The sequence below is a fragment of the Indicator indicator genome, chromosome 16 (genome assembly GCF_027791375.1).
Source record: "Indicator indicator isolate 239-I01 chromosome 16, UM_Iind_1.1, whole genome shotgun sequence".
Taxonomy (NCBI): domain Eukaryota; kingdom Metazoa; phylum Chordata; class Aves; order Piciformes; family Indicatoridae; genus Indicator; species Indicator indicator.
In genome coordinates this window covers 15,289,410-15,312,385 of record NC_072025.1, presented here as the reverse complement: position 1 = coordinate 15,312,385, position 22,976 = coordinate 15,289,410, and the positions used below count along the sequence as shown (strand labels likewise).

The following is a 22,976-nucleotide window of genomic DNA, read 5'->3' as shown; positions in this document are numbered from 1 at the left end:
TCCTTTCTCCTGCTTCTCCCTAACAGAAGGTGTGCACTGAGGCTGAACCAGCACTGGCAGCTTCCTCTGCTCTGGTGCTGATTTTTTGCTCAGTTGGCATGGTAGGCTTGTTGGAAGGAGGCTGTGAGAGCCTTTGTTTTCTCTGGAATTTATCAGTGGCAGCAGGAATGGCTCCTTTAAATCTTCACAAATGGCCACTCTGGATCTTGGTGTCTGACATTTCAGCAGAGCCCAGCAGCCCAGTTTGTGGGTTGGGATGCTGTTTTACTCTTTTTGCCAAGCACTCTACACAGACACCATAATCCCCACCCTGAACAGCTTGGGAAGGTTTCCCAAAGCCTGGAGGATTCCTGGTCATGTATTGATGAGAAGGAGAATGTCAGACAAAAGCTAGAGCTTGTATTCATGCTTTTTATGGACAAAATTTGGAGCTTCCATAGTCTTATTTTCCAGTCTATGTGTTTTCTTTCTGCCTTCTTTGCACCACATACACAGAGTCATTTGTCTTTTATTCTCCTAGGACATGTGCAATGCACCAGGCTATCGAAGCTCCTTAATAATATGTGTGACCTGCACATCTGTTAATTAGGACATCCTTTTGGTGTATTTGTAGAAGTTTTTAGATGAAGCTATTTCCTGAGGAAAATGTTGCAGGCACATACAGACTTTAGCAGCACCCCAGCATTCCTCTCACTCCAGCTGGATGATTTTTCTTGCTTCATTTCTTGTGGGCACCACTGAAAAGATTCCAGCCCCTTCTTCTTGCCCCCTGCCCTCTAGGCCTTGCTTAGCATTGAACAGATCCCCTCTCAGGCTGCTCTTCTCCAGACTCAACAGCCTTAGGTCTCTCAGAATGTCCTCCTCACAGAGATGCTCCAGGCCCTTGACCATCTTCAGAGCTTCCACGGGACTCTCCCCATTGTTGCTTTTCTCTTTTGAACTGGGAAGCCCAAAACCCCACAGTGTTCTTCTGCTTTCTTGTTATTCATTTTCCAGTAAGTGGTTACCATTAATTGTGAGGGACAACCAGCTCTCAAGCTGCAGTAGCAGGAATGTAGTGCTGAGTATTACAGTCTTGGTTATTTTCTTTTTTTATTTTGAGGAGTGCAGAGTAGCAGAGAGATTTGTGGATAAAAGAGAGAATGGTGGAAATCAAACAAGACAGTAAAAATAAATCCTTAAAGGAGGAGGGGACTAGAGCATCTCTCTTATGAGGAAAGACTGAGAGAACTGAGGCTTTTTAGCCTGGAGAAGAGAAGACTGAGGGGGGATCTCATCAATGCTGATCAATACTTCAAGGGTGGGTGTCAGGAGGGTGGGACCAGGCTTTGTTCAGTGGTGCCCAGTGACAGGATAAGGCGTCATGGGCACAAATAGGAAAATCAGAAGTTCCATCTAAACATGAGAAGGAACTTCTTTAATTTAAGGGTGGCAGAGCACTGGAGCAGGCTGCCCAGAGAGGTGGTGGAGTGTCCATCTTTGGAGACATGCAAAACCCTTCTGGATGTGTTCCTATGTGACCTCTCTAGATGAACCTGGCTTGGCAGTGGGTTAGATTCAATCTCCAGAGGTCCCTTGCAATCCTTACCATTCAGTGAGAGCATTTTCCAGGCCTTAGGGAGAAACACTTTATTTAAGGGCAGGATAAAGTGGTAAGAGAAAAGTAGATTTTGCTGAGACTTGGCTCTCTAAGAAGCTGTGGGCTCTTTGGTTTTGTTTTAAAATTTATCCTGGTTGCCTCTATGAGGCAGTGTCAGTAAGAAGGAGAAATCTCTCTTCTTCCTTGTGTTCTTTGTGTGAAGGGCTGGTGTGTTTTTTCCAAAGGAAAACAATATCTTTGGAACCTTAAAATGATCCTGTGGTGACTCCTGTTTCCACACTGGTGTGTGCTTATTTGGGTCTGCCCATGTAAAATCTCTTCTACCTTTGCTTGCCACTTCACACATTTATTTTCACTTCAATTTCTGAAGCAGTGACATTGTGCACTGTATTTTGAGTGCTAATGTTGATTGAAGTTCTCCCTGAAAGGATGTGCACTTGAACTGTCAAGAGAGTGAGTGATTGACAGCAGGTAGAAGTACTTTTTGTGTCAAGGCTTTGTCAAGTCATTGTTGTAAAACCTACTTTACTGAATACCAATAATTCCTGCTAGATGTTCAATCAAAAGATACTCTCCTTCAGCACCATTTTAGAATAGTATTTAATACTTGAGTCCTTCCCTAATAGGCAAATGTAAGGGAAGTGGATAACAGCACTTTACAGCAGGATGAGTCCATCTGAGCGTCTCCTCTGCGCATGTTTGCAGCCCAGGATAAAGGGAAAAACTCTTTTCATTCCTGTGTACACTGAGGGAATCTGGATGTGAGAGTTAGTTTAATACCATGTCTATTATAACTTCTTCTCCAGCACAATTTCCACAGTAAAGATGTTGAATCACTCACAGATGTTGATTTTCCCCCCCCCCCCCCCATAGGAAATATTTCCTTTTTTCTATTGTACATGCTTAAAATATCTTCTATTGGTTTTAAAAATTTTTAAACAGGCTAAATAGATGTTTAATAATCAAAGAAGCTTACTAGTCTCAAGTCACCTTCACCATCAGAAGGAGCCTGAAATATTGCACCCCCTTTATTTATTTTTGCATCAATACTTTTTTATTATTATTATTCATCTGTCAAAATGCTGTGTAAGTAGAATTTGCCTGGGCTGCTTTTTGAAAGGCTAACATGAGCAAGGCCACACTGCTGGGCATGCAGAATTGGGCTAAGGCTTTTTGGAGCAGGTAATTACCATCTGAGACCATGAGATAGTTGCTGTATGAGTTTAACACGGAGGATTTACCACCTACAGCAGTTTACTGGGGATCTAGAATCACTGGATGGGGCTTATGAGGAACCTGATCTAGTAGGAAGTGTCCCTGCCTATGGCAATGGGGTTGGAACAAGATGGTTTTTAAGGTCCCTTGCAACTCAAACCATTCTATGATTCTGAAATTATGTGCTTTACAGAAGAGATACAGGTTACACTGATTGATCATCTCAATTCATAATCACAGCATGCATCAGGTTGGCTTTGTCCCTCGAAGGTCATCTTGTTCAACCCCCCTGCAGTCAGCAGGGACATCAACTAGATCAGGTTGCTCAGGTAACACCGAGTTTGACCTTGAATGCCTCCAGGAATGGGACCTCAACCACATTTCTGGACAACCTATTCAACCTCAACCTGATGTTTTGGTTACAGTGTTTGTTAGTTCTGTGGGCTACTGGAAGTAGTAAATCTAGGTGAGGGAATGCAGTATAAAAAAAATGCAAGTTTTGGAGTTTAAGTACCTTACAGAAACCAAACCTGCAGAGAGAGCAACTTGAACCACCCAACTGCTTTCTTGGGGCATTGACTGCAGGACTTGTTATGTTTGGGGGTCAGTCTCTTTTCCCTAGTATGAGGTGATAGAATGAGAGGAAATGGCTTGAAATTGTGCCAGCAGAAGCTTAGGCACTGGAAGGAGCAAATTCTGGAGTAGCACACCGAAGTCTGCCACAGCTCTTATCTTTTTAGAAGTCACAATGATACTTTCTGATACTATGGGGTACAGTAAGACTTTAGTTTGATCTAGGATGAGTTAATGAGACAACTTGTACAGCTCAAGAATCAAAGAATCATTAAAGTTAGAAAAGACTTCTAAGATCATGAAGTCCAACTTTCTGCTAACACCACCATGACCACTAGAATGTTCAGCATTTGCATTGTGTAAATAAAAGCATGGGAAGTAAAGGAGGGAAAGGTACAGCTGCACCAAATGGAAAAACAGAGAAAGAGAGGATGAAGTGGAAGAGTCTGTTTAGGATTTTATTTTCTGGGCATTCATTTCACAGGGTGGCTTTTGTTGCAAGAAGACAAATCATTACACATGGCTTTTATTCCCTACATGATTTTTTTACTCCCCAGCAAAGATAAATGCATTAAAAATACATTGCAGTGCCTAAAGGGATTCAGCATAAGCTCATCCTTGGAAGAAGCTTATTTGTGTGTTCTAAAAGAACCTGTTGCCAGGTAGTCTGGTTGACAGCAGGGGTTATCTGGACCCCTGTGGAAAGAGTGATTTGTCTCCTCTTTCCCATTCTTCATTGGAACTCATGTCCTTAATGACTAGGCCCAAGCTGAGGTGTGCAGAATTTCTTACCAGGAGTCTTTAATATCTGTTGTTGCTTTCTTTTCCCTTCAGGTTGTGAAAGGCCTTACCTATTTATGGAGTCTAAAGATTTTACACAGGGGTGAGTAACAGATGCTTTCTGTTTTCCAATGAAATATCCTATGAATTTATTTTAACAACACTTTCTAGAGAGACAGCAGACCATCCTAACATCTGGTTTGATTCCAGTGGAGTAATGCAGAGTGAATCGTACTCATTAGCCTTGCAGATTGTCTGATAAAATATTTTTACTGCTGTTCTCTTTTATTACCCTCTCTCCTCCCCTAGAAGAAAAAGACAAAAGAGAGAAATTAATTTTATTAAGATTTAGATGCTCAGGGTTACAAACAGGTGCCCAGTAGAAAAATCATCAAGGTAGAAAATAAAGCAGAGAAAAAATCAGATGTTTGACTAGTGCTGAAAAGAAGATAGATAAAGAATTTTCTTATGTACTTCAGAACTCTCACATGGCAGCCATGAGCATTGGGAGAGTCTCAGACCTCTAAAATAGTGACCTGCTGTCCTCTGATGTGGTCATGAGTAATTAAACATTAAACATGCTGGGACATAAGCCATTTTGGAGTTTCTTTTGCTGTTTATTTTCCATCCTGAAAGACCTGTAGTATTTTAAACTACTGTATTTATTTCTTGCTGTTTAATATTGTTATATTTGGTTTAAGAATGATCTGCTGTGGTAGCTTAATTCAGATACACCAAAGCTTTCAAAACCAAACTCAGTTCTGGAAGGAGTGGAAAATGCTGTTTAAAGAACAAAGAAGCCCTTCCCCCTGACACCAGCACCATCACCCACCTCCCCCCCCCCCACCTCCCCAGAAAAAAAAAGAAAAGGAGAAAAAGGAACTCATTACATTTATAATGTTTCTAAAGTGTCTGAATGTAACTGCTCTAGTTCCTAATGTTGCTAACAATCCTGTTTAATTTAACCCATCTGCTCCTCAGCCCGCCTGCACAGTGGGGGCGTGCCGTAACCGACATCAGTTGTGATTGAAAGAGAAGTGTAACATGGAGAGACACACGTAGAATATGTTAAGTTGCAAACCACCTAGGAGTGGCTGAAGTACCCATGAGGCTCTGGGCAAGGTGATAGAATCATAGAATTGCTTCAGTTGGAAGAGACCTCCAAGATCATGGAGTCCAACTGTCAACCCAACCCCACCATGGCCATTAAGCCATGCCCCTAAGTGCCATGGCCACATGTGTCTTGAACACCTCCAGGAATGATGACTACTCCCTCTCCCTGGGCAGCCTGTTCCAATGTCTGACCACTCTTGCAGGAAAGAAATTTCACCTAATATCCAACCTAAACCTCCCCTGGCACAATTTCAGGCCATTGCCTCTTGTCCTATCACTTGTTCCTCCGGAGAAGAGACCAACTCCTGCCTGGTTCCAACCTGCTTTCAGGAAGTTGTAGAGAGCAGTGAGGTCTCTCCTCAGCCTCCTTTTCTCCAGACTAAACAACCCCAGCTCCCTCAGCCACTCCTCACAGGACTTCTGCTCTAAACCCTTCATCATCTTTGCTGCCCTTCTCTGGACCTCTTCCAGCAGGTGTTGGCATTTCTTGTAATGAGGAGCCCCAAAGTGAACCCAGTAGTGAAGGTGTGACCTCACCAGTGCCAAGTACACAGGCACTATACCTGGATGAGGCACCCAGTGTCCCGGTGTGATCTGTGCAAGGAGAGTCTGGAGAGTTCTTCAGAGATCTGTGTGCTGAGTGAGGAGAACAAACTGATGGGAAACACTAATTACCAATATATATTGAGGTCCTGTCCCTCCTTGGAGCTTAGGCTCAGCCTGTCCTCAGGCTTTTGGCGAGAATTTGTAGTGGAGGACATTTGATCCTACCTTTTGTTAAGTCCTGTGCAACAGGGCACCAGTTTCATTTCCTCTTTGGTCTCACAGCATCTCCTTGTTGGGAGATTGCTGACTTGAGAGCAGAGGCTCAATCCTGGGTGGGAGAGAGCCAGCTGTGGCCAGAAGATGAGTAGAAATCAAGGACCTGGGTTTGTTACCCCTGCTTAGAGGGTGAGTGAAGTGCTAAGGCTTGCTGGTGTATTTGACTCTTGGCTGTGGCTGGACTGAAGGAGCAGAAATAACCCAGAGTCCGTGTCAAGCCCAGCACAGACACAGGTTACCAAGGAGGCTCTGTTTCTGATGATGGTTTAAACATTTTCCCTACTACCCTGAATGCTGCCAGATAGAGAGATTTAGCAGCTCCATCCACTCACAGCAAGAGGATGAACAGTTCGTAGCTGCCCTAGCAGTTAACAGAATAAATCCAAAAGAAAAAGCAGCTGGAACTTCTCTGGCTGGATATCACCTCACACACAGCCTGTGCCATGCTTTTTTGTAGCATCCCAAAAAGAAAAAGCAGGTTTGGGGATTTTAGTTTTCATTTTTAATTTTTACATTAAAGATTCTGATCACCTACTGAATGTGATTTGGGGACAGCATTGTGGCCAGACATAAATACTGTAACATTTTCTTCTGCTGCTGCTGTTAAATTTAGAACCTGGGTCTGATTTTTGCTTTGCCAGTAAAACACAGTCTCCCTTTCTCCATGGGCTTCATTGCCTTGATTGAAGAGCAGCTCAGAGCTCTTGATGAATTATTGAGGGTTCTTGCTGTGGTCTAAAGAAAAACGCAGAAACTGATTTTTCATCACACTTCAGCTTTTTTTGCTGGCCTTGGTCTGGATTGACCAAGGTGAGAACAGCACTGCGGAAAGCTATGGAGGGGACCTCTGTCATTCCAGGGCTTGAAAAGTAGCATTCTAGGGGTTGATAACTTGCATTCCAGGGGTTTGCTAACTAGCATTTCAGGTATTGATAACTAGAATTCCAGAGTTTGATAACTAGCATTCTATAAGCTGAAAACTAGTATTCCATGGATTGCTAACTAGCATCCCAAGGTTGCTAACTAGCATTCCAGGGTTCAGCAGAGTTTCCTCAGGGGGCTGGTTTTCAGCATCCCTCTGTCCCCATTTTTAAGAAAGGAAAGATGTGTGTGTGCTTCTATACCTTCAACACAGATGCAGAATAATGCAGTGCAAGGAAGATGCCTGTTTCTCAAAGTCATCTCCTTCAGCTGTCTGCTGGTTTGAATGCATCAGAGGCAAAGGAAAGAGAATTTAACCCTGACTTCCTTGCTGTTTTGTATAGAGCAAACGGTGCAGGGAGCTGGTGTAGGCTAAGAAGTCAAGAATTTCCACTAAGGAAGGTGAAGAAGCAGCAGTGGTGAGGGAGCTGTGTGAGGCAGTGCAGCAACGAGAGTTTTGTGACTAGAGCCTGGATTAAAGCAAAGGAAACAAACAATGAGCAAGTCTTTTATTCCAGATCAGACATTGCAGCAAATATTACAGCTTAACTTCAAAACAAACCTCGCAACTAATGAGGTGATAGCCGTGCATATTAATAAACCCAAAGCTGTAGTCGTAGCCATCACACCCACATCAAACATAAACATAAGATTAACACCTACCCCACTCCTTTGGAAGATGTGAGAATGTCCCAATGATAAGTGTGCTCTTTTCCCCAGAGGATAAGAAGTAGAAATGGAAGGGTAATGAGAAATTAACTTAGATTTAAAACAGAATTAGCAATTAAACAAGCCTAATCATGTACAAAGTCAAAGTTTGTATAAAGACAAACCAAAAAAAAAAAATCTGTTAAGTTCAAGAATAAGTATAGACCCTATGCATTTTATCTGGTGTCTTCTTCTCTGTTCACACCTCCTTATTAAAGGAAATGTATGAAATCAATGTCACCCACTGGGGTTTCATTGGGCTGATCTGTATCTGTCTATACTGGGGGCCACTATGGATTGCACACCTTGGGCTCCTTGGCTTCTGACTAGTTTTTACGTTTGTGTCAGAGGTTTGGAAGTGTTCTCTGGTTTGCTTTTTAGCAAGGGGGAGTTGGACTAGGTGCCCTCCGGGGTCCCTTCCAACCCTCACCAGTCTGGAACTCTGTGTTACGCTTGATGTTGAGCAGATCAATGAGCTGGACAAGGGATGATGGTTTTAAGCTAAAAGAGGGAGATTTGGACTACATGGAAGGGAGAAATTTTTGACATTGAGGGGTGGGGAGACACTGGTCCAGGTTGTCCAAAGAGGTGGGAGATGCCTCATGCTTGGAACCGTTCTAGGTCAGGTTGTTTGGAGCTCTGAGTAACCTGCTCTGAACTGTTGCAGATGTCCCTGTGACTGTGGTAGGGTTGGACTAGATGACCTTTAAAGGTCCCTTTCAACCCCAACCAGTGTGTGACAGCCACATATTTAGAGTAACTATGGTGAAACGTTGGGGTTCTTTAGCCTGGAGTAAACTGAGAGGGAATCTTACCAATGCACATAAGTATCTGAAGGGTGGAGGTCAAGAGGATGGGGCTAGGCTCTTTTCAGTGGTGCCCAGTGACAGGACGAGAGGCAATGGGCATGAAATAGAACTCAGGAGACTAAGTTAAATGTCAGGGAAAACTGCTTCCCTTTAAGAGTGCTGGAGGCCTGGACCAGGCTGTCTGAAGAGATCATGAAGTCTCCTTCTCTGAAGACTTTCAGAACTTGCTTGGATACTTTCCTGTGCAACCTGCTCTGGGTGACCCTGCTTGGACTAAATGATTTCCAGAGGTCTCTTCCAACCCCCACCATGCTGGGATTCGGTGTGAATCTGTGATCTTCCTGGACTGCCTGTTGGTTGCATGGCTCTCTATGGGAGAAGGGAGACTTGTGTGTTCCTCAGACTGTCTTTTTTTCCCCAGAATATTCCAATAGAAGGATCAAATCCACTTTTTTTTTCTTGACCTAAGCTGGAGCTGAGGAGTACTGGTTGATAGGACAGGCACTAGTGAAGTACAAACAAGACCAGATCCCAACTAGTTGACCTTTATGGCCTCGAGCTGTGCCAGGGGAGGTTTAGGTTGGATATTAGGAAGATTTTTTTTTTTTTGCTGCAAGAGTGGTCAGACACTGGAACAGGCTGCCAAGGGAGGTGGTGGAGTCACCCTGGAGACATTCAAGAAAGTTGTGGACGTGGCACTTGGTGACATGGCCTAGTGGTCATGGAGGTGTTGGGTAGAAGGTTGGACTTGAGGTTCTTAGAGGTCTTTTCTAACCTTAATAATTCTATGATGTTCAGAGTTTCCTTCCAACCCCTACCATTCTGGAATTCTAGGATTTCAGCAGTAACTGGTTTGATGAGGATTTCACCAATGATGCCCAGAGCAGTCTGTTTGACTTTTCCCCCTTCTTTTTCTTTATTTTTAGCTTTGTGAGAAATAATCAGTGTTGGTGCCACATACAGTAAATCACAAACAAAAATCCTGGGCTCTGTGTGTGCGTCCTTACAAATCTGTGTAGTTCACTACACAGATGCATACTTATGGACCATTAATACTTGTTTAAAAACAAATAAATCACAATTTGCCCAAAAATCATGCTGATAGGCCATTACAGCAGGGATTATTTTCATTATTTTCATTCTTCCAGCAGCTTCGCTTTGCTAGCAGCAATGTTCTGTGAGCTATCTTCAGCTCAAACTCTGCTTTCATATCTCTTTTTCTCCCTTGAACCTGACGTGTGGTGGGTTTATGGATTTAAAAGACAAAAAGTCAAGAGACAGCTTTTAAATACGTGTTGGTTATTGATTCTCTCTCTTTCCCACCCCCCTCACCCCCCAATCATTAATCTTTTTGCTTTTCAATAAAAGATGATGAGTGAAATGTTTGGTGTTTCAAACACTGGACCTCTGACAGTTGTATTTAGTGGTACATGAGAGCTTGGAGAGCTTGCAGAGAGGTGAAAGGACTTAGGAATCTATCTATCATAAAGAGGACTTGTTCTTCCTCTGTAATGATGCTTCATAGAAATCATTTGTATTAAGCAAGCACTGGTAATGGGAGCATAATGACCCCTTTTGGCTCTTGTTTAAATTCTTTCACTTCTAAAGAGTAATATTAATCACAAGCAGATGGTGCAGAACATTATTTATGCACATTTGTTTTCCACTCCCCCCCCTCAAAAAAATACATTTAACCCATTAACTGAAGCAGTTTATGAAACAAAAAGGCTAATTTACTGATTGGGTGGCTTTTCTCCCCACTCTTCAAGATGAGGTATTTTGTGAAGTGAGATTTTTTTTTTTTTTTAAATCCAGGATTGTCACTTTTTTTTCATGATGAAAAAAACAAAACTGCTGGAATTCATAGCAAATATTTGTGTCAATTGTTTTAGGACAGAGAGTAATTGTTTCATGAGGTGCTTGTGTGGCTGCAGCTTGTCTCCAACCTTTCCCTTCCTTTATAGGCTGATCCCAAATTTGCTTTTCTTCTTTTAAGGTTTTTCTTCTTTTCTTTTTTTTTTTCCCATTTTGTTTGTGGAAGGATTTCAGGATCTTGATGAATTAACATGGGGTTTTAATTACATTAACTTACTGTCACATCCCTTGTGCCAAGGGAGCTTCAGGTTGGATATTAGGAAAAATTTCTTCCCAGAAGAGGTTCTCAGGCACTGGAACAGGCTGCCCAGGGAGGTGGTGGAGTCACCATCCCTGGAGGGATTTAGAAGCCCTGTGGATGTGGTGCTGAGGGATGTGGTTTAGTGGTAGTGGCTTAGCAGTAGTGGTGGTGGAATTGTGAGCTTTACGTGAGTGGTTGGACTTGATGATCTCTGAGGTCTCTCCAAACCTCAACAGTTCTGTGGTTCTATGAATCTATGTGGTGGGAAGGGGAAATGTGATCTGCAGATCCCCAGTGACACAAGTTGATGGCTGGATAGAGCTTTGGCTCTTTGGTAGGACAAGGGACAAATGTGACATGATGTTTTCCTTTGGTGAGTCCTCTTAAGAGAATAAGGTCTTGTGGGCTGCATTTGGAGACCACCCTGCCTCTTCCTCTGAACTCATGACATGATTGAGTCCTCATGGAAGGAAATTTTGGCTATGTGCGTGTTGCCTCATCATTGCTTTCCATGAGGTCATGATGTTTCATGCTTAAGAGCTTCCTTCTGCCTTCCCAGACCCTCCACTCATTTTTGCTTTGTGCGAGAGCACCACAGTTGAGCTGATCCTGATCCCGCAAACCTCTTTCCACCTGTATTGCACTAAAGTCTCTCTTCTGCATTTGGTTATTAACTATTTTTGTTAAAACCTTTACAGTTAAAGCAAGACCCTGGCTGCACTGCAGTTTTCAGTGTCAGGACTATCAGCTGCTGGACTCATGGTGCCAGGGGGGGGATTTTCTCTGTGTGTAGTTGCATCTTGCTCTTTAGGTGATTACAGTCCAGCCCAAGCCTTATAATGAGGCAGGTCTGTTGGCTGCCATATATTTAGAAAGCAGGTTAAACAGGATTACTGTGCAACAACAGATCTCCTCAGGACAGAGCCTGCTGCTGCACTCAGCATGGCTGGGTGGATTTAGTAGTCACTCAACCCAGAGAGAAGTGTGGGATACCGCAAGCAAATATTTGAGTCTTCCAGAAGTCTTAGCTAGAAAGCATTCCTAAAACGTTGTTGGGAAGCATGCAGGGGATTTTGTGACTGCGTGGCTTGCTCTGTGATGATGCTTTATCTCATCACCTGAGGTGGAATAGGTTGAAATCCATCAGGAAAGCTGCACAGGGATTGAATTCTAAAAATGAGACGGAGATCAGGATGCACACAGTCTGTGGGTGCTGTAGCACAATGGAAACACTGGTGGCTGGTCTTTCTTCTGGCTTTGGGGGGAAATGGTAAAACATTGGCAGTATTGATACCTAACTTAAACCATACAGACCCACTTAAGCTGTATCACCTGCTAGTGAACACTCCCCTGTTTTAAACTGGATGTTTCGCTTGAATATCAGAAAGCATTTAATCAGCTTGTTAAGTGAGGTTATACATTTCTACATTACAGAGACAAATTAAGCAAGCTACTATGGTACCAGCAAACATCTGCTAAACCAAGGCAAACCTAATGATAAACAAAATTAGGTTCTTTTCTAGTTGGGTTTCATCCATCTGCACCAAACTAGTGTTCGCTTTTAAAGAAGGCAGAGAGAGAAGCTATTGCTTTTAATCCATTTTGACAGAAGAAAGCAGTGATTAGGCAAAGCCACTGTGCTCTAATCTTCCCAAGTTTAAGCCAGCCCATAATGCTCACATTATGCTTTCTGACTAGCATGCCTGAAACAGAAAAGATGCTCCTGCACTGCCATGAGTCTGATGTTCAGTCAGATGTGGGTTTTACAGTATGCAGCAGAGTTGTACCAGCTTCTTTTGGCATAGGAGGGGGTCAGCATTAAGGTCTCTGTGCTGACAATCTGGCTTTCCATGGACATCCATGTTTTGTTTGCTGGAGCAGGATTTATGATCATTTTAAGGCATTGCTGCCAGTTAACCTCTGTGAAGGTGGTTGCCAAAGGAAAGACCTGGAGCCATTTGGACCTCCTGCTCTCCACAGCCCTTTTCATGGTGACGTTTTGATTTCGGTCCTTGTTCCTCTTCAGAACTGGGGATCAGGGAGCAGGTTTTAAACTGAAAGAGTGGAGATGTAGATTGTGTGTCAGGAAGAAATTCTTTACTGTGAGGGTGGTGACACATTGGAATAGATTGCCCAGACGAGCTGTGAGTTCCCTCTCCCTGGAAATGTTCGAGGATGGGTTGGCTGGATCTTCAAGAAACCTGATGCAGTGGAAGGTGCCCCATGCTCATGGCAAGCGGGTTGGACTAGATGATCTTTAAGATCCCTTCCAACCCACGACATTTTGGGACACGGTTTAGTGGGTATGGTGGTGTTGGGTTGGCAGTTAGACTTGATGAACTTAGAGGTCTTTTCCAGCCTTAATGATTTTATGACTCAAAGGTCCTAAAAGTTTTTAAACTGTGAGATTGGAGCCTTTTTATGCGGTCGAAGCTATGGAGGTGGAAGCTGGAAGCTTTGAATAATGGTGTGTGCAGGAACAGAGCTGCGCTTGATATGTTCCTGGGGCAGGAGGAGGCTCAGATGTACTCCTCTGTTTGTGCTTTCCTATATACAGGTGTTTGTGGGGGACACTTCTGTGTTTGTAATATTTAGAGAATATTGAATTATTCTCTTATTACTGCGTGGAATTAAGTGAGGGCTTTTAGAGGGAGGCAGGGTTTATTACAGTGGTAGAGTACAAGGCTGCAGGGCTGGAGTGAAGCTTAGAAGATCAGCTTGACTATCTTGTGATCCAAAACCAGGCTTCACCATTTGTAGTGTTGCTTTTGGCTTGTTCCTACACTGCCCAGTGATGGAGTTTGTGCCTTCTCTGTCATTTCCATTATCTGCAGAGCCTTTTCTGAAGACTTACTCCAGCCTCCACAACAGGCAGTTGTTTAATCCCATCTTTATGCAGTTGATTAATCCCTGACTAAATGTGGTGCTTCCACTTGTCCCTATTGAATTCCATCTTATTTTTTCAGTCTTATTGTCCAATTTATCAAAATCACTTTGAATTCTAGGTCTCATCCTTCAGTACACTTGCTGTCCCTCTCAGTCTGGTGTCACCTACGGATTTGGAATTGATGATCTTAAGGTTTTTTTCCAGCCTAAATGATTCTGTGATTTACTAACAGGGATCATCAAGAGGGACAGCCCTCATGTTGTCTCTGTTACTGTAACAAAGCAGAAGTTGCATTTGCTATCTATCTTTGAAATATTTCCTATTCAAATCCATCATGCCAATGTCTGTAATGATCTCTGTAGATATGATGCATCTCTAGGACAATATGTTGTAGATGTGGTTCTGAGGGACATGGTTTAGTGGTGACCTGGCAGTGCTGGGTTAATGGCTGGACGTGTGCTAATGGCCATGGTGGTGTTAGGTTAAAGATAGGTTTGGAGAAATCAGAGCCTGGTCTTGCTTTCTCTTACAACAGAAACTGTTATGTAAGTGTTGCTTGGATGCTTAAGGAAATAGCCAGGCTTGGGAATAAGCTGCCTGGGCATGCAGAGACCAGTGGCACATCAACCCTTACAAACATTGGAGTCTTTAATGCCATTTTAGCAGCATCCCCAGTATGTAGGTCTGTGTGATACTGATCCAGTATTCAAGGAAAATGAAGGAACCGTTTCCCAGTTTAAAATTACTATACCCATTCCTCACTCCTTTAAAATGTTGGGTTACTGCTTTTTTTTTTGCCTATATAGTATGATGTGAAGGTGTTCAAGATACAAGTTGACACAATGTTTCAGGACATCATTTAATGGCTGTGATGGTCTTAGGTTGACAGTTGGACTTGACAATCTTGGAGGTCTTTTCCAACCAAAACAATTCTGATTCCAACCAAAATGATTCTATGATTCCATAGCATAGATTAAATTCCTTTTCTTTATTTTCCCCCCTCCACAGACGTGAAGCCATCTAACATGTTGGTGAACACACGAGGCCAGGTGAAGCTGTGTGACTTCGGGGTTAGCACACAGGTAATTCCCCATTTTGATACTCACCCCTCTCTCCTCTTTTTTTCTTTCCTTTTTTTTTTTTTTTCTCCCCCTCATGTCAAAATCACCTGGCTGCCAGACAGCCAGCCCCACAGCAAGCTCCCCTCTGCTGGGACAACCCTATTCAGCTTTAATCTCTGGGCGACTTTTCTTCATCTGAATATGATTGTTCATTGTTTAATGACAGTAAAAACTGCTGATATTGTAATTACTACTTACGAATAGCAAACTTCATTGATATGCAGCTTTGATATGAAAGCGTTTTGGCCAGACAAAAGGGAGGGCAGAACGAGAGACGTGTCTGGGGAGCCCAACTGGCCCACAATAAAAATTAATATTGGGACTAACAATAGTAGTGGGCTTTTACAATGTGCAGCACAAATTTTAATTAATTTCCATTTTGGGCATCCCTGGAGAACTTCTCTGATAGTGACCCGTGAGCTTGCTGTGATGTTGATTTGAATTTCAGCACCTTTCCTCTCAGCCAAACATGAGGACCAAAGAGAAGGTCAGCCTTGTATTATAAGTTGTCAGAATCTGTTGTCCCTCCAGCGTATTTAGTGCTGGTTGCATTCAAAGTGATGAATTGTGGCTTTATTCACATCTTGAGCCAGCTGACTGAAAAGGGAAGAAAAAAAAACGAACGTGCTCAATCCTACTTCAAATTGACTTTTTTATATCCGACTAGTTTGGGGTACTAAAGCCATAAGCATCCTGTTTAACAGAATTGTTTAAGGTTATCTGCCATAAACTGTAATGCAGTGCTTGTTTAAATTGGAACTCTCATTCCCAACCAAAGAGAGATTTAATCATTTTTAATGCCTCCGCAGATAAATTTCTTCCCCTTTCCATAATTTTTCGTTGATTTATAGGAATGATGATTGTAGGTTAAATGAGGAATAATTGCCCATTTTATTTCCACATTATCTTTATATTGTTCTAACAGACTGTTTTGTCTGATAGCTGGTGAATTCTATAGCCAAGACGTATGTTGGAACAAATGCTTATATGGCGGTAAGTGGATTTATGCAGGAATAGCATTTAAGTAGAAGTATTTGTGCACAGTCTTGTTCTGTGGAATGCAGGATGTGCTCTAAATCAATTCTCAAATGTCATCTCTTCCCTGTCCCCAGCATAAGCTGTGCCTTAGCTGTGCATGCCATGGAACTGCTCCCTTTTGCTGCCTCCCAGACCCATTTCCTTTTATTTAAACTGAAAGAGGAAGATTCAGATGGGAGAAAAGGAAGACATTTTTGATGTTGAGGGCAGTGAGACCATCACACCCAGGTTGCCCAGAGATGTGGTAGAAGCTCCCAATCCTGGAGGTCAGGTGGTTTGGGGTTCTGAGCAACCTGCTGGAGTTGCAGATGTCCCTGCTGACTGCCGTGGGGTTGGAGTAGATGACCTTGAAAGGTCGCTTCTTATCCAAACCAGTCTGTGAACATTCTATCTGTGCTCACCTACCAGCTCTGTGACTACTGCTCTTCTTGACAGTAGGGAACAGTAACACTGGAGGAGTGGTTCTGTCATGTGTTTCTAATTGCCTTTACTGCATTGTAACACCTGGGAACAAAGAAAAGAGCCAGTTCAAGGTTCAAAACCCACTTTTCCACAGATAGCCTACAGCTCTCTGCAGCCCCATTGACACTGTCCATAGTTTGAGAACTGCTGCTCCAAGCCTTTAGCAGATTTAGAGCCTTTAGCAAAGCATTTAAACCTGAGCAGACATCTCATGGGGTTCTTGATACCTTAGCACAGAATCACAGAATGCACTGGGTTGGAAGGGACTCTTGAAGGTCATCTTGTCCAATCCCCCTGCAGTGAGCAGGGACACCTGCAACTAGATCAGGTTGCTCTGGACCCCATCAAATATGACATGGAATGGATCCAGGAATGGGACTATCACCACCTCTCTGGGCAACCTGTTCCAGTATTTCACTACCCTCGTTGTGAAGAACTTCCTTCTTATGTCTAACCTAAATCTACTCTGCTTTAGTTGAAAAACTTCTATGTAGGTGTTTCCCATGTGAAGCTCCCATAGAAGTTTGGACCTGAAAATATGTGGACTAATGATGTTAGGGCATTAAATTGCATGTTGTGTAATGTTCATACCATTGGGGCAAGCAGGTCAAGGGAGGTTCTCCTCCCCTTCTACTCTGCCCTGGTGAGGCCTCATCTGGAGTAATGGATCCAATGCTGGGCTTCCCAGTTCAGGAGGGACAGGGAACTGCTTGAGACAGTAGAGAAAAGGGGGCTGCAAAGATGATTAGAAGACTAGAACATCTGCTCTAGGAAGAAAGGCTGAGGGACCTGGGGCTTTTTAACCTGGAGAAGATTGAGGGAGGATCTTATCAATGCTCATAAATACTTAAAGGATGGGTGTCAGGAGGATGGGGCCAGATTTTTTTTCAGTGGTGCCCAGCAACAGGACAAGAGGTAGCAGATACAAATTTGAACATAAGAAGTTCCATCTAAACATGAGGAGGAACTTCTTTAATTTAAGGGTGGCAGAGCCCTGGAGCAGGCTGCCTGGAGAGGTTGTGGAGCCTGGAGAGCTTCCAAACCCACCTGGCCATTGTGATCCCGGGCAAGCTGCTATGGGTGTCCCTTCCAACCCCTACCATTCTGTGATTCTGTGATTCTAGCTGTCCTGACAACTGGTGTGTAAGGTTCATGGCATTCATATAGTGAGAGGAGCCAGTCTGGAAATAAATGACACAAGTTAGCATCTATTTTCCATTAAATAATATATCTCATTTTAATTCTCCATTCAACATTTGTGAAAACTTAAATGCTTCCATTTAGAGCAGCATATCAACAGTTGTCTTCTATTTTTAACCATTAGAATTCTTTCACCACACTACTTAGGTATTAATATTTTTTTAAAGTGCTCAGCTTGTTTAAAAAAAAAAGTTTGAACAATACAAAGTGGTTGCTAGTTGTGTTTTTCAAACCTCAGGAAAGAGGAGAGAGAAATCCATGACCTTTAATCGCTTTCAGGTATATTTTTTCTTACTTTACTGTGAGAAGAAAGCAGACCAGGGTGTCCATTTGTTTACTAAGTGCTTTTCTAGTCAAGGTGTAGTCATTATGTGGCTTCTGAAACACTCGTGTCACCATCCTAGAAAGACTTGGGCTCTCCTATGTCATCAGAATATTATGTGCAGAAAAATATAAAATAGAAAAGGGAGGGGGAAAAAGAAATCTTTTCTTATGCATTTCCACCTTCACTAGTAAGCCTCTATGCCTCCATTTTCTAAAAGAACTGGAATAGAGCAAATCAGACAAATAAACAGCTTCAAATTAATCAACCTTTCCAACTCAGTTGTTACTCTTAGAGTGGTCTTAAGCAGATCTGAGAATTAAATTGTATTATGCTTTCAGTGTTCAAATCAAGATTACTATTCTCTTTCCCAGGTGTACATTAAATAAATTACTTTTTCTTTCCTTCCCCCTCCTTATTGTTTATGGATGAATGTGATGCAGGCATCTATTAATTGTAAAAGAGAGATTTAAGCTAAAATGGTCACTTGATCTGATTTCTTGTCTTCAAATTGTTCTGCTTGCTCAATCAGTTCTTTGTCGTGATCAAATTTATAATCTACTCATCAGAAAATAATGAAGCTTTGCTTTACCTTGGCAGACTGAGTGAATTTGAAACCTTTATTAAAAGAATGGAGGTTCTGCTGAAAAATCAACAAGCAAAAAAAATCTTTTTTGGTAGAGCTGCTTATGTTTAGGGTGATCTGTGTGTCGCACGCTTCCCTTTATGTTTTCTTCTTCTTTTCTTCTGCTTTTCTCTGCTTTTGAATTCATCTGACTGGACTTTTTGTTTCAAGGAGCAAGTGATTTACTGGCCATGATATTCTGTGGATAAATCATTTCTAAATATAAGTTGCTGTTTAAAACTAGAACTTGTGTTTTATATGTAAATGTATAGAATATATACACACACACATATATATAAAAGAAATATTTAATAGAGAGGGAGGAAAAAATAATTTATATAAAATGACATGTACATTCAGGAAGTATATGTAATATTTATTTATATAGAATAGAATGTTACATTTATAAAGTATATAATGTTTGTATTTACAAATATTGTAGATAATATTTATAGATATGTTTTTCTTTAACTATAATATGTAAGTGCTTAATATATAAAATATGTATTTGTACACATATAAAATATAAATACATCAAATACAAAGATATACAGACTATCTAAAACCTATAGATTATATAAATATATACAATATATAAACAATATATAAAAATGTAAGGAATATATAAAATATATCTTAGAGTGTGTGTGAGTGTGTGTGTATATATATATATATATAAAGAAAACACTTTTAAAGCAGAAATAAAGACTTTACTGTTGCTCAGTGTGAATTCTGCATCTGATTTGGTGCTTTAGGCAAAAAGAGGGTCTCATCTCCACCAAAATGATCCATGGCTGTTACCACCTTGCCCCAGTTGCAGTGCCCACACTGGGCCAGGACAGCTGATACTATATTATATTATAACTTGTAATATTTTAAATATTAATACACATTTTGGCTGCTTATCTGCATTTTGATGAGGATCTCTGTCAGTTTAAAAAGATGCTTTAAAATCATGTCCCTATGGGATGCTGTTGTAAACATTTCAAAGATACGCTGACCTGTGCTAGCTATGGAATCACAGATTCACAGATCATGGAATCCTAGAATGGCTTAGGTTGGAAGGGACCTTAGAGATCGTCTGCTCCAACCTCCTTGCCGTGGACAGGGATGCCTCTCAACTAGACTCAGCTGCTCAATGTCTCATACAGCCTAGCCTTGAACACCCCCAAGGGAGGAGGCATCCACAACCTCCCTGAGCAGCCTATTCCAGAGTCTCACCACCCTCGTACTGAAGAACTTCTTCCTAATATCCAATCTGAACCTATTCTCCCTCAGCTTCAAACCATTCCCTCATGTCCTTTTGCTAGACACCCTTATGAAAAGTCCCTTTCCAGCCTTCCTGTAGGATCCCTTCGGGTATTGGAAGGCAGCTTATAAGGTCCCCCCATAGTCTTCTCTCTTCTAGGTTGAACAACCTCAGCCACCTCAGTTTATCCTCACAGCAGAGGTGTTCCAGCCCTTGGATCACCTTTGTGGCCCTCCTCTGGCCTGGCTTCAACAGCTCTGTGTCCTTCTTATGATGGAGATAGAATCATGCATTCGCAGATTGATAGGCTCATAGATTCATAAAATCATGACTTGAACAGTGATCCAAAAAAAATCTTATGTATTTATCTTGTTAGTTATCTATAGTTAAAATTATTCTTTAAAAAAAATTCAAATAAATTAAAAAAATTTAACCACTCTTCAGCTCAAAACTGAGAGCTGAGACTTGGTCAAAAAGATTTTGTTCCTGTTGCTTCTGGGGTGTTTTTTTCAGTGAAGGCAGCTGGGGAGGGCTACCTTTAAAGATAACCCAGGCAGCAGTGTGTTTTTTATTTAACATTCACGCTGCGCTAAAAGCTCTTGACCTGGGATTAGCAGCGTAGAGTAAACATCTGAAAACACATTGGTCTGGCACTAATTTGGGAGTTTGCTTTCTAAAAAAAGGTCTCTGGATTATTAAAGACTAAAAATACAGTCAGTGCTTTGTAGGTGGCTGGGCTAGACAGGTGCATTAACAGCACAGTGGGGAGAGAAGTCTCATGGAGCCTTTTATTGTTACATTTCATGCTGTACTTGACCTTGGAAATGCTTAAATTGTAGCTTTCAAGTAAAAACTAGCAGTTATATTTTACAGCATTCTGTTTCATGAGGCATTAAACCTGCTATTAATACTTTGGAGTGATTTTTTTTTTTTCTTTTTTTTTTCCATAGGTCAAAACTGAAATTAAAAAGTATATAAAATAAAATTGCTGGCATGTGACTTCATTGATTCTTTTGGCTTCAATAACTTTGCTTCTTAAACCAGAATTGCTCCCCATTCCCTTGACTCAACATCAGAAGCTTGTTTTCCTGCTAGCTCACCTGGGCTTAGCAATAAATGTGTATACCAGTGGACTCACACAACTTGACCTTGTGCTTTGCTGCATGTCTGCAAGCTTTTTATGTTGGCTAAACCAGCCAAAGTCAACTTTACAAGGTCCATAGCCATGTGTGGCTGCAAGCCTGAGCAGTACCAAGCCCTTTCTGCTTGCAGAGTGTGATGGTTTTAAGAAGAAATAAGTGGTGTTTGAAGAGTGGGTTTGTTCTTTGCCAGGTTAGCTGGTGAGCTTTCAGCTCACTTTGCATTTTCTCAGTTGATTTGCTTGCCGTGGACTGGTATTTGTGGAATAAATACATAAAACATACAGCTTTGTATTTTGTGCAAAACACAAAGCTCCCTAGTATCAGGTGATAGAATGAGAGGAGATGGCCTCAAATTGTGCCAGGGGTGGTTTAGATTGGATTTTAGGAAACATTTCTTCTCTGAAAGAGTAGTCAGGCATTTGAACAGGCCACCCAGGGAGGTGGTGGGGTCACCGTGCCTGGAAGTGTTCAGGAGGCATGTGGACATGGCACATGGTTTAGTGGCCATGGTGATGTTGGGTTGATGGTTGGACTCAATAATCTTAGAGGGCTTTTCCAACCCAAACAATTCTATGATTCTGTGAAATTCGTTTGCTGATTTTAATATGTTTCTTTGCAGCCTGAGAGGATTTCAGGAGAACAGTATGGAATTCATTCAGATGTCTGGAGTCTAGGGATTTCCTTCATGGAGGTAAGCAAGTATCTGTCATTTTCATGTGCACATTGCCAGAATCAGATCTTAATAAGAAGACATTTTAATGTAGTCTTTGTGTATTCTTCTATATATGAGTGCTTTTAATTATTGCTACTTTTTTTTTTGCTGGATTTAGAATGGATTTTTTCTTACTGTGTTCAGTTCAGTGACATCCTCTGTACAACCCAGTAACACTCTTAAGCCCTCTAATAAAACTCCAAATGTGGGTAAGAAGTAGGCCTGGTGATAGAACAAGAGGGCCTGAAGCTGCACATGGGGAGATTTAGGCTGGACACTAGGAATAATTTTTTCACTGAAAGGGTTTTCAGACATTGGAACAGGCTGCTCAGGGAGGTGATGGAGTCACCAAACAAGTGTTAAAAAAAACAAACAAGTGGACATGGCACTTTGGGACATGGCTTAATGACCATGGTGGTGTTTGGTTGATGGTTGGATGTGTTTATATAGTCTGTGAGGATATGGTGCTTGGGGATATGACTTAGTGGTGGACTTGGCAGAATAGGGTTAGTGGATAAACTTGATCTTGAAAGTCTTTTCCAACCTAAATGACTCTATGGTTCTTCATCCTTTCAACACCTCTGGAGTTAAAGATGATGGCATTTCTGTATCACATCTTTATGGGTCAGGGCAGGAGAAAGACTTATCAGAATGGACAGGTCAAAGAGAATGTGCTCATAAATGTGGTCATTCAGGAGAAGCCATATTTTCTGCAGGTTTGGTCAGAATAAGGTCAGGTTTGATTCTGGAAAAAGGTGGCTTTTTTTTTTTTTCAGCTTGAGGTTCATCAGATGTTTGAAGAAACATGAATTTCAATGACAATAAAAATGGATAATTATTTATAGGAAAGATAATCTAGAGTGTATAAGTTGAGTAGAAATGCCTATGTTGTGATGGCATCTTAACCAGTAAGAACAAATCTGTCTCGTATTTTGTCTGGGAGATGGGACAGGAAGCTCTGGTGGTGACACCAGGTTATGTTCATACAGCCCTCTTCATGCTGGCCACAAGCAAGCCAGCTGAAGCTGGAAACCCTTATAGCCTTAGTAGCTCAAGTAATAAACTCTCAGGAGACTTCTTCAACTGAAGGACAGTGTCATGAAAGAGCCTCCTCCTGCTTGGGGCAGTTGTTTGTTCCTATAAGAACAGGCTGTCCAGGGAAGAGATCGAATTGCCATCCCTGGAGGTGCTTAAAAGCTGCAGAGATGTGGTGCTGACGGACATGGTTTAGCACCAGGCTTGGCAAAGTTACAAAATGGTTGGACTCCATGATCTTAAAGGTCTTTTCCAACCAAAATGATTCAGTTTGAAGGATCAGTTTCACATTATATTAACCAACATTAGGAAAACTCCTTTATTTTGCACTTACCCTCCTCTTTTAAACCTTCTCAACTCCTTTTATTTCCCAGTCTCACTTCCCACCACTGTTTTCTGAACCAGATGTGCAAAAAACAATTTGGTGCTGTGTGCTTTGTTAATTGGTATGTCATCTGGTCCTCAGAGACCTCTCCTCAACATGATCGCTGCTTTATTGAAGTGGTTTGAGTGATGTGTTAAATGA

At 41.8% G+C, this 22,976-nt stretch overlaps 1 protein-coding gene across 1 annotated transcript in view; it reads left to right on the top strand.

Moving 5' to 3' along the window:
- Window positions 1–22,976, top strand: part of MAP2K5 (mitogen-activated protein kinase kinase 5) — a 150,914-nt gene that overhangs the window by 60,561 nt on the left and 67,377 nt on the right. Inside the window, exons 13-16 of the mRNA XM_054387914.1 lie at window positions 4,223–4,271; window positions 14,553–14,626; window positions 15,608–15,658; window positions 21,323–21,394. Coding sequence (XP_054243889.1) covers window positions 4,223–4,271; window positions 14,553–14,626; window positions 15,608–15,658; window positions 21,323–21,394 — 246 coding nt within the window. The remainder of the gene's footprint in view (window positions 1–4,222; window positions 4,272–14,552; window positions 14,627–15,607; window positions 15,659–21,322; window positions 21,395–22,976) is intronic.